At 38.6% G+C, this 12,842-nt stretch overlaps 1 protein-coding gene across 1 annotated transcript in view; it reads left to right on the forward strand.

Annotated features, from left to right (window-relative positions):
- HSF5 (heat shock transcription factor family member 5) overlaps positions 1 to 12,842 on the forward strand; it is a 92,999-nt gene that overhangs the window by 27,653 nt on the left and 52,504 nt on the right. The window contains exon 3 of the mRNA XM_006889240.1: positions 10,013 to 10,110. Coding sequence (XP_006889302.1) covers positions 10,013 to 10,110 — 98 coding nt within the window. The remainder of the gene's footprint in view (positions 1 to 10,012; positions 10,111 to 12,842) is intronic.

The raw sequence follows: 12,842 nt of genomic DNA on the forward strand, positions 1-12,842 counted from the left end.
TAGGAAACACATAGACGATTATGGAGATTGATTTTGGAATTTAGATACTCTTTTTGTTTCTTGTAGTAATGTTTTGTAATTTTCTTTGAATAGATCCTTTGTGCTTCTAGTTATATTTACTCCCAAATATTTTATCTTGTGGTGGGTGGGGAGAAAAGTGCAACAATGAATGAGTGGAATTCCAAAATCTCTGTAGATGTTCATTGAAATTGATAATAATTAAAAAGTAATTAAAAAATATCATTAAATATCCTTGCTCTTTAAGACTTTGGAGAAATCTTTGACAGCACATTTTCCCAATGCAGTATGTCTTTTGGTTTCAGTCGTTTCTCAGTCTATAATGATGTTACCTTTTGGTCTAGTGTTGAGGCGAGAGAATTCCAGTAACAAAATAAACTTCACACCTTTTATTGACTTCTTTGTCAAGATACAGTGCTTTTAAGGTTCTCTGACTGTTCATGACTGTTTTGCCAGCAGAGGGCTAGGTTTGCCTAAAGTAAGTCTGTGATTTCCTTCACTAATTATAGAAAAAACAGTTGCCGTCAGTTCATTCTGACTCATGGCATTTCCAAGTGAGTCAGGAAAGAATTGTGCTTCATGAGTTTCCAATGTATAGTTCTAGGGGAAAAGCCATTAGTGGGTTTGTTGTTTTTTTTTTTATTCCGCTTATTTCCCAACATTCTTACGCTTCTAAATACCCTAAGAAATAAAATTCAAACCTAAAATACTTCCATCTTGTATTTGAATGACCTTCAAAAGATAATGTATAATCTGTTTGCATAATCAGTAGTGGAAATTACAACAATTTGACAGTGTGGTGTTATTAGTAATATCTGCCTTTTTAAAAAAAATTGGAATTGTTCAATAATATATGACTCAAGAAACATCAGCCCATATGGTTACATTTGTCTAAAATTCTGTTTACAGGGATGGCACAAGGCCAAGCAGTATTTCATTCTGTTGTACACATGGCTGCTGTGAGTTAGAAGCAAACTAAGGACACCCAGCAAATCAACATTCTGTTCACTATTTCAGAATTTTATTTTCTTTTTTTAAAATTTATTTTTTTAATTGAGATTTTAATGGAAGTTTATAGAGAACTTGGATTTCCATTCATTCATTGTTGCACATTTTGCTCCCTGCCCACCCTCCCAGTTCACTTTTCTCTTAAAAAAATTATTTTATTATGGTACAATTCCCCTCCCCCGGTCCACTTTACTATGCTGCTCTTATTCTGTACTATTGTCACGCAGATAATACCTAATCATATATTCCTTTTAAACAGTTCAATTCTTCATCTGTTTCAATGCAGTGTACATTTTTTATCCTCTTTTCTTAGTTTCCCCTAACCCCCATATCAGTCCTGTTTTATAACAGTGGCATTATGCAGTATTTGTCCTTTTGTGACTGAGATAATTCACTCAGCAAAATGTCCTCCAGGGTCACCCATTTTGTATAATTTTTCATGAGTTCTTTATTTTTCAGTGCTGCACAGTAATCCATTGTGTAATATACCACAGCTTCTCTATCAGTTCATTTGTTGATAGGCACTGGGCACTTGGGTTGTTTCCATCTCTTTGCTATTGTGAACAGCGTAGTAATAAACATGGGTGTACATATATCTGTTTGGGTAGCAGTTCTGATTTCTTTAGCGTATATTCCCAACAATGGAATTGCTGGGTCAAATGGTATTTCTATTTCTAACTTTTTGAGAAAGTGCCATCCTGCCCTCCACAGTTGTTTCACCATTTTACACTCCCACCAACAATGAATAAGGGTTCCACTTTCCCCACAACCTTGTCATCATTTGTTGTTTGCTGCTCTGTTGAATTTTGCTATTGTTACTGGGGTGAGATGATACCTCATAGTTGTTTTGATTTGCATCTCTCTTAGAGCTGGGGATTTTGAACATTTCTTCGTGTGTTTTTTTGCCATCAGAATGTCTTCTTTGGTGAAGTGTCTGTTCATATCTTGTGCCCATTTTATGACTGGGTTGTTTATCTTGTTGTGGTGCTCAATTATTCTATAAATTCTAGATATAAGTCCTTCATCATTACCAAATATTTTTCCCCAGTCTGTGTCTTTCCTGTTTACCCTGTTGGAGAAGTTTTTTGATATGCATAGGGATTTGATTCTTAGTAGTTCCCACTCATCTATTTTATCCTCTTCTAGTTGTAGGTCAGAATTTTATTTTCCTGTGAAAAATTTAATACCTAAAATACTCTTTAGGCTAATTTACTATTAAAGATTAAGAAATATGTGTTTTTTAAAATTTTACTAGATAGGGAACTGCCAAAAGTTCAAGCAAGATTTTGAAGAGGCCGTGGCACCACAGATATTGTTTTGGATGTCAGATGGATCGTGGCTGAAAGTAAAGAGTACTAGAAGAATGTCAATTTATGCTTTATTGACTATACAAAGGCATTTGACTGTATGGATCTTAACAAGTTATGGCTAATGTTGAGAAGAATGGGAATCCGAGAGCACTTAATTGTACTCATGCAAAACATATGCTTCGACCAGGAGGCTGTTGTGTGAACAGAGGAAGGATTTACATGGTTTAAAATTAAGAAGGGAGTGTGTCAGGGTTGTATTCTCTCTCCATACCTATTCAATCTGTATCCTGAGCAAACTAATCAAGAAGCTTGACTCTTATGAAGAGGAATGTACCATCAACATTGGAGGGAGACTCTACAATAACCTGCGTGATGGAGATGACACAACCTTACTTGCCAAAAGTGAGAAAGACTTGAAGCACTCGTTGCAGAAGATCAAAGAATACAGCCTTCAATATGGATTGCATTTCAATGTAAAAACAAAACAAAACAAAGATTCTTACACCTGGACTGATAGCATTGTGAGAGAAGGAGAAAAGATTGAAACTGTCAAAAACTTCATCTTACATGGATCCACACACAGTTAACACCCTTGGTACCAGCAGTCAGGAAATGTATTGAACTAGCAAAGTCTGCAGTTAGAGATCTCTCCAAATTATTGAGGAGTAATGTCAGTTTGAGCACTAAGTTGATTCAGGCCATGGTCTTTCTGATCACTTGTTGTATATCTGAGAGCTGGACAGTGAATAAAGATGACAAGAAGAACTGATGCTTTTGAGCTGTGGTGTTGGAGGAGGATGCTGAACATCCTTATGGACTGCCAAAAGAACAAACAAACATATCTTGAAGAGGGTTGGCCAGAGTGCTCTTTGGGGGAAAGATGATGAGGCTTTGCTTCACATACTTCGGTATGTTTCCAGGAGAGGGACATGATGCTCAGAAAGGAGAGGGCTGGTGAAGAGAGGAAAACACTCAGCCAGGTGGATTGGCATGGTGACTGCTGTAATGGGCTCTAATGTGTAAGGATGTGTGAGGATGGCACAGGATAGGGTCCAGACCTGTTATTTATGGATGATACTCAACTCGATGGCACCTAACAATAACAACAATTTTATTAGCACATTTAAAACAAGAAAAATATACACACAAAAAAAGTTGCTATATCTACAAACAACAATTCTACTCCTTGCTTCAAGTCAGAACCAACTCATGGCTGCCCTCTAGCAAGATTTCAGAAGCCATGCATTTTAAGGGAGAACATTGCCCATCTTTCTTCTGTGAAATTGTTAGCAGAGCAACTCCTCACAGACTATGCCGCCCAGCACTTCCTTACCTAATAATGACACCATTAAATATTCAGCAAGTGGAATTCTAGTAAAAGAAAAGTTTTACATTTCAGGAAGATAAGAAATACTTTGAAGCTTAGGGAGCTCTGGTGCCCTAGTGGCAAGAAGCTGCTCTGCAATCCCAGAGACACATGGTTCAAATCCACCAGATGCTCTGCTGGAGAAGGAGGGACAATCTCCTCCTGTACCAGTCAGATCTGATTTGACGGTACACAGACACGAAATAATAATGAAAAAATTGGTTAAAAAAAGAAATACCTTAAAGTTTAATCAGTGGTTCTGTTGCTTATTACCACTGTATGAACTTGGGCAAATAACTTGTATATATATTGTGTTGTCAAGTTGACTATGACTGAAAAAAGGAGCCAAGAAGAGCCTGAGACAGGCCTGCTTGCAGAAATGGCTGGGAAGGAGCTTTCCAGACTAGAGTATATCCTGAGTTGTGGTCCTAAATTGTAACCTATGACTTCTCTAATAAACATCCTAACTGTGAGTATGAAAAAAAAAAGTTGACTATGACTCAAAAGCGACCCTGTGAACAACAGACCAGAACCTTGCCCTGTCCTTTGCCATCCTCATAATCTCAAATAATGCTCACGCCCATTGTTTCAGTCACTGTGGCAATTCTTATTGTTGAGGTTTTCCTTTCTTTGGCTGATGTCTTTCTAAGGACTCTTGACAACATGGCCAAAGTATGTGAGAAGAAGTTTCACCATCCTTGCCTCTAAGGAGCACCCTAGCTGCACTATCTCCAAGGCATACTTGAAAGTCCTTTTGGCAATCCATGGGCTACTCTGTTTTCTCTGTCAACACAATAATTCAGAGACATAGATTCTTCTCTTTCTTATTCATTATCAAACTTCCAGATGCATAGGAAGCATTTGAAAATACCACGGCTTGGGTCAGTTTTAGTCTTTAAACTAGCATCCTTATTATTTTGGGGTTTTTCCCCCCTTGGGATTTTATTTCTTTTAATAAATAGCTTCATTGCAAAATAATTGATATATGACAAATTACAAATACTTAAAATACAGCTTGATAAATTTTGACCTGTATACACCTGTGAAACTACCACCACAGTCAATATGATGAAAATCTGCATCACACAGAAGTTTCATTGTGAACTTTTCTGATTCCTGCATCCTGTCCTTCATCTTTAGCAATTGGGAGAAGTCCTTGACAGCAGATTTTCCCCAATGCAACACATTTTTTAATGGCTTGACTGCTGCTATCATGAGTATTGTTTATCGATCCAAATGAAATAGGTGACAATTTCAATCTTTTACTCATCAGTTGTGATGTTGCCATTTGGCCCAGTGGTGAGAATTTTTGTTCTTTGAATGGTGAGATGTAACCCATATTGAAGGCGGTAGTCTTTGATCTTCTGCAGTAGGTGCTTCAAGTTTTCTCCGTTTTTTCAAGCAGAGTTATATCATTTTCATAATGAAGGTTGTTGATGAGTCTTTCTCAGGCCCTGGTGTCACATTCTTCTTCATATACCAGGTCCTGGTGTCACATTCTTCTTCATATACCAGGTCCTGGTGTCATATTCTTCTTCATATACTCCAACTTCTCCAGTTATTTGCTGAGCATACAGATTGAATAGGTATGGAGAAAGGATATAACTCCAATATACACCTTTCTTGATTTTAAATTATGTAGTTGTAAAAGAGGAAGCTGTGGTGACCTAGTGGCAAGAAACTACTGCAATCCTGAAGGCAGTTCAAGGCCACCAAGCTTCTCGGCGGGAGAAGGGTGGGCAGTCTCCTACTGTGTGATTTACTGCCTCTGAAAACCCACCAGAGGGTCAGCTATGGGTCAGTTCCAAATAAATGGTACACAACAACAACAGTTGTAAAAAGAACCCACCACAACAATATAAAGGTAAATAATCCAATAGAAAAATGGGCACTGGATATGAACAGACATTTCACTGAAGAAGACATTCAGATGGCTAACAAGCACATGAAGAAATGCTCAAAATCCCTTGCTCTAGGAGAGATGCAAATTAAAACAACTATATCATCTCACCCCAGTCAGAATAGCAAAATTTAACAGAACAACAAGCAACACATGCTGGTGAGGTTGTGGAGAATCTGGAACCCTTATTCACTGTTGGTGGGAGTGTAAAATGGTGCAACCACTATGGAAGGCAGTATAGCGCTTTCTCAAAAAGTTGCAAATAGAGATACAATTTGACCCAGTAATTCCACTACTGGGAATATACCCCAAAGAGACCATAACTGACATCCAAGCAGATTATTGCAACTTTGTTCACAATAGTAAGGAGTTGGAAACAGCCTAAGTGCCCATCAACAAACGAATGGATAGAGAAGCTGTGGTATATTCACACCATGGAATACTATGCTGCATTGAAAAACAAGGAACTCATGCAATATTATTCAGAATGAGTGACCCTGGAGGACATTATGCTGAGTGAAGTATCTCAGTCATAAAAGGACAAATACTGCATAGTGCCACTGTTGTAAAACAGGACTGACCTCGGGGTTAGGGGGAGACTGAGAAATACGGGTTCAATAATGTATACTGCATTGAAACAGATGAGGGAGAAAACTGTTTAAAAGGGATACGTGATTAGGTATTTTTGTCATGACAGGTGTCTAGAGTGAAGGCTACATGGTGGAATGGAGCTGGGGGAGGATTTGTAAAACAATGAAAGAATTTTTGTTTTACTTTTCCAAGAGGATAGTGTACTGGGGGGAGGGTTGGAAGGGGAGAAAAGTGCAACAGTGAATGAATGGAAATCCAAAGTCTGTAAATTTTTACTGAAATCAACAATAAATTTTTAAAAATGCAAAAAAAAAAAAAAAAGAGCAAGACCATGTGGGGACAGCCATATTTGACCTTTACCAACTTTGACTCATGTACTTATAACTTGTTAGTCAAATTTGTGTCTTCTAGGTTGCAACACCCCTGTGATACATCTTCAAAGATATGAACATGTATGGCCAAGCACAATCAATAAGAGTGCATCTAAATCCCAAAATCAATCTCCATAATAGTCTATGTGTTTCCTACTGCCAAAGGGGCCCTTTAGAGTAGTGAGAGAAGATCTTCACCCTGAAACCCACAGCGTCCCTTTTCAGCAGGAAGTAGCTAAGAGAATACGCCATCCCCTTTTCCTTATGACTCAGGGTGAAGGCTCTCTCAGGGAGGAGTGATAGGGAATGGCAAAGGACACACTGACAAAGAAGATTAATCAGAACTGGCTTTGACAAGCACTGTGGCATTTGGACAAGAACAAACTGGGAGGAGGGTAGAGAGAATGGTGCAGCGGTGAATGAATGGAAACCCAAAATCTCTGTAAATGTTTATGAAAATTAATAAAATATAATTATAGAAAAAAAAACCAGCTCACATGAGGTCAGACATGTCCCCCATCTTCCCACACTTCTTTCTACTCCTCTGAACACCAATCTTACTGCTTTACTGGGTTAAGCACAGGGTCCAAAATCTGATGCAGTAGCTCACAGACCACACAGAACCATACTGGGGAAGTTACAAGGTTTTAATCCAAGAGAGTAGCAGACTACAGTAAGGACAGCTTTTGAAATGTGCTCATAGGCACCTCAGCCTTGAGCCTCATAGCTTAAGGCCAATGTTACAAAGTTCTCAGTCCTGCCAATATTGGCTCACCCCCACCACCACCCCCAGTTGTCCAATAAAGTTGGGCAAAGGCTTTCAGCTTAGGTCTGGTTCTGCCCATGGGTAGTCAGCTCATCTCATGTTGACTCTTGGTTCTCCACTTGGCTCATGACTGCTGCTGTTGTAAGTTAAATTGGTGCTGTTGCTGTTAAGTACAGCTGCCGTAAGAATGTCCGGTCTTGAAGGGCATCTACTGCATGCCTCCTTCTCCCTTGCTGGTGGTGAGACTCTTCTCTGCTATTGTATCCATTCAATTTAATAGCAAGGCTAGACAGTCCCTTTGTGGATTGTTAAGATTTAGTCAGTTCACTTGTAGATAGGCTATTTGTAAATTCCTGCCCATCAGCATGGCAAAGTCAAGTTCATTGACTAGAAATGACTAGGAAAGTAATTTTAAATAATAAACTCCATAGTAGGGTTCCCTTGTTCTGTTCAGACAACTGCTTTTTGGTTTGTATATCAGTTTCTCATAAGCACAAATAAGTTCTGAAATTCTCATTCTTCTCAGTTATCCATAATTGGTCAAATGCCTGTTCAAATTTTAGTTTCCTGAATTTTAGCTTTTTCATTTTGTAAAGCAATGTAAAGGCACCTACTACTGTGCCTGGAACATGGTAGGTATTTAATAAATATTATCCTGTTCAATTCAAAAGTGTGATTTAATAATTGATTCTCATTCATTCTGGAGAACAAATCTATGATTATTCTACATATGTTAGTGCAACTACTCTAATAAAAGGGTTCATTGTTTTCATGATGTCATAAGTATAAGAGAATGTTTGGAAAATGTAGCAGCTAACATTTTATTGATTGCTTGCTGTACACTAATACTATTCCAATTGCTTTTGCATATTAGTTAAACTTATTCCTCACAAAAACTGTATTAGGAAATTATTATTATAATCTAATTTTTTTATGGGATATAGAAACTGACACACAAAGACTTAATTAACTTTTCTCAAATTTGCACATTTATTAAATGGTCTCCAAACCCAGGAAGTTGCTTCTATCTAAAATGGTAAACATATTGTTTTTGCATATATTGCCATGAATACATTGTTTTTTAAAACCAGTGAACATTTGTTCTGATTAAATGGTGGGGACATTTGGAGGGCACTTTTTTTTTTTTATTATTAAATTTTATTAGTTTCAATGAACATTCACAGGGATTCTGGGCTTTCACTTCTTCATTGCCGCACCATTCTCTCCACCCTCCTCCCCAGTTTGTTCTTCTTCCCCGCCATCCGAATGTCTGTTTTAATTGTCCAATTGCCACAGTGCTTGTCAAAGTCAGTTCTGATTAATCTCCTTTGTCAGTGTGTCCTTTGCCATTCCCTATCACTCCTCCCTGAGAGAGACTTCACCCTGAGTCATAAGGAAAAGGGGATGGCATATTCTCTTAGCTACTTCCTGCTGAAAAGGGACGCTGTGGGTTTCAGGGTGAAGATCTTCTCTCACTACTCTAAAGGGCCCCTTTGGCAGTAGGAAACACATAGACTATTATGGAGATTGATTTTGGAATTTAGATGCACTCTTATTGATTGTGCTTGGCCGTACATGTTCATATCCTTGAAGATGTATCATGGGGGTGTTGCAACCTAGAAGACACAAATTTGATGGAGGGCACTTAATGCTTAGTTCTCCCTTAGGGAAAAAAATCCCCTCCAAATGATTGTTATTGTTAATGTGATTGAAAAAATAATTTTGGAATTTAAAATAAATAATTTATTACAGAATAAACACTGTAAAAATAATTGTTTGGAAAGGTAAAAATTGTTGCTGTTGTTTGTCTTTGGGTCAAGCACAACTAAGAGAGACCCTATGAACAACAAAACTGAATTCTGTCCTATCTTATGCCATTCTCATCATCTCCGACATACTTGAGCTAATTGCCGCAGTCACTGCATCAGTCCATCTTGTTGAAAGTCTTTCTCTCTTTCACTGATACTTCATCTTTTGAAGCATGATATCCTTTTCCAACAAATAGCCTATCCTAGCAACATGCCCAGAGTATGTGAGATGAATCTTTGCCATCCTTGCCTCCAAGGAGAACTCTGGCTGGACTTTCTCCAAGACATATCTATTTGTTCTTTTGGAATTCCATAGGATATTCCGTACTCTTAACACCACAGCGCTAAGGCATCAATTCTTCTGTCATCCTTATTCATTGTCCAGCTCTCATATGCATAGCAGGTGATTGAAAAGATCACACTTAGGTGTCAAGAAAACACAAGAACAGATAAAAACCAAAAACCCCAGGGCCTTTGAGTTGGCTCTGACTCCTTACTCTTTATCAGTTTCCAAGGCTATAAATTGTGGTGTGTTTGTGTTTTTTTTTTATACTAGTTTATTTCAAGGCTATAAGTCTTAATGAGCAGAGACTACCTAACTTTTTCATGAGCTGTGGATGTTGAACCTGTAATCTTTCCCTTAGTAACTTACATACCATACCACTGGGGCTTCTAAAAGTAGATTACAACCTTTTAACATTGTTATCATGTTGTTTTAAAATGTAAATACAATAATAATATATACAGTATGATATTTTGTTAGACCCATAAAGTCAGAGTTTTGTAATTTTTCTTTCCACGTTGAAAGAAAGAAGTGCCTTGAACACTAGAGGTTTGTTTTGGTTGGTGACTTTTCTGTTTGACTTTGTTCCAGCTGTGCTGCAGTGCTGCTCTCCATCTGCTCACATGGACGCTCTAAGTAGTTGTGTCACTCCCACTGCCTCTTCCTATGCACACTGCAGCTACTTCCAGGTAAGGTTCTTGCAACAGTGTCACATTCCATGCTTCATGTGTGTTATTATTGACCTTACAGAATTTCAGAGTGGAAATTTTATGTAATGACTTGTTGGAGGTAAAAAGTGTAGCTTATGGACTGAGTTTTCTCATTTCTAAAGAAAAACAGTTGATAAAAATGTCTGTGTAGATTCGTCTGGGCCTGTACTGCCATCAACCACCCTTGCTTTGGTTTTAAAATTTTAATTTGTTAAACTAGAATAAAACTGAAAAAATAATTCTTCAGTCTTACTAGTTGTATTTCCCGGACTCCATTGTCTGATATGACTACTGTTGTTGTTTACTGTTGAGTTGGAACCAGCTCATAGCTGACTCCCTAGTGGGTTTTCAGAGGCAGTAAATCTCACAGGAGAAGATTGCACATTCTCCATTGGAGTGGCTGGTGGATTCAGGATTGTAGCATAGCTCCTTACCAGAGCTCTTTGGTAGGACTAGTACTACCAAATTGTACAGCACAGATGTAGAACATTCCATCATTGCCAAAAGTGATTTTGGACAATGCTGTTGTAGACTTATTAGATAAGTTTGAAAAATATCTAAGTCACCAAATCAGTCTTCCAAGTTGGTACAAATTAGCTTCTTTCCCATTATTGATTTTTAGAGGAAAAAAGAAAAGTGATGTAACACATTAGAAATGTAAATTGTGGTCTCCTTCTACCGTAGTGCTTGTGTGTTATAAACACTACTCTAAATGTCACCTCATTATTTTTTAAGAAACAGTTGCTTTTATTTAAATGCTTAATTACTTAAAGGTTGAAATTACATGTTTTGTTGAATATCATTTAACTGAGATAGCTTAGGTTCTTAAGAAAATTATTTTACTGGTGGCGTTGCATAAAGGTTGACATTACATGTTTTGTTGAATATCATTTAACTGAGATAGCTTAGGTTGTTAAGAAAATTATTTTACTGGTGGCATTAGGGTACTTACAAGAGCACTCTTTTCTTGGGAGAAACATCTACCTAGGAAATTGTCTTAGTCTGGGTTCTCTAGTAGTAAAACCAGGGAAATGTTTATATGAATAACAGGTGGACCCTGACTTACAATGTGTCCAAGTTACAGTGAACTACACTTAGGATTGTACATTTCTTTTTTTTTATATCTTATTGTTAGTAGTATATACTACATACTGTGTTACAGCGTATAATCTGTTATCATTGTCATGCCAAATCCTAAAGAGAAATAAAGGTCATATCTATAAAGCTACTGGTAATAAAAGCCACTGATAATGATAACAAACAAAAAAAAGGTATTAGACTTATATCAGAACTAACTTATAATGGAGCCAGAACAGGACCTTAATGTAAGTTGGTGTTCTTGTGTACTGTTGAGTCAAAAGCAACTCATAGCTGATCCTCCGGTGGGTTTCTGTTGTTGTTGTTATGTGCTGTCAAGTTGCTTGCGACTCATAGCAACCCTATGTACAGCAGCTCTAAATTCTGCTCTGTCCTGTGCCAGTCTCATTGTCTTCGACACACTCATCCCGATTGCCCTAGCCACCGAATCAATCCACCTCCCAGAGGGCCTTCCCCTCCTGCGCCTGCCCTCCACCCTCCCAAGCATGATGTCCCTCTCCAAGGACCGGTCTCTCCGTTACAACTTGACCAGAGTATGTCAGATGAAGCCTCAGAATCCGTGCCTCCAAGGAGCAGCCTGGTTTAACCCTCTCTAGGATTAATCTGTTTGTTTTCTTAGCAGTCCATGGTACCCTCAACATTCTTCTCCAACACCAAAGCTCAAAGGCATCAATTCTCCTTCTGTCCTCCCTGGTCATTGTCCAGCTCTCTGACTCATAACAAGTGATTGCAAAGACCATGGGCTGTATCAGACACACCTTAGTCTCCAGAGACTCTTGAGTACTTTAGAGAGGTCCGTAACAGCAGACTTTCCGATCACAATACGTCTTTTAATTTCCTGGCTGCTGGTGCCAAGAGTGCTGATTGTGGAGCCAAGAAGACTAAAGCTGTGATCAATCTCAGTCTCTTCACCATCCATCATGATGCTGCCAATTGGCCCAGTGGTGAGAATCTTTGTCTTCTTGATGTTGAGCCTCAATCCATATTGGAGGCTGCAGTACTTGACCCTCAGCAGCAAGCAGTTCAGGTCCTCTTCAGTTTCAGCATGCAGAGTTGTGTCATCTGCTTAACACAGATTGTTGATAGATCTTCCACCAATCCTGATGCTGCATTTCTCCTCATAGAGCCCAGTCTCTCGGATGATCTGTTCTGCATACAGGTTGACAAGGTATGGAGACAGGACACATCCCTGGTGTACGCTCGTCCCAGTTTTGAACCATGCAGTGTTTCCTTGCTCTGTTCTGACAACTGCCTCTTGATTCAAGTATAAGTTTGCATTAGCATGATCAAGTGTTCTGGGATTCCCATTCTTCTCAGAGTCAGCCACAGTTTGTTATGATCCACACAGTCAAACACCTTTGCCTAATCAATGAAGCACAGTTAGGCATTCCTCTGGTACTCCCTGCTCTCAGCCAAGATCCAACTAACATTAGTTACAATATCCCTAGTACCACAACTCCTTCTAAACTCAGCCTGGACTTCTGGCAATTCTCTGCTGATGTGCTGTTCCAGTCATTTTTGGATAATCTTCAGCAGAATCTTGCTTGCATGTGAAATCAATGATATTGTTCCTCAGTTTCCACACTCTGTTGGGTCACCTTTCTTTGGAATGT

The sequence above is a fragment of the Elephantulus edwardii genome, unplaced genomic scaffold (assembly GCF_000299155.1).
Source record: "Elephantulus edwardii isolate Elephantulus edwardi_28Jun2011 unplaced genomic scaffold, EleEdw1.0 scaffold00077, whole genome shotgun sequence".
Classification (NCBI taxonomy): domain Eukaryota; kingdom Metazoa; phylum Chordata; class Mammalia; order Macroscelidea; family Macroscelididae; genus Elephantulus; species Elephantulus edwardii.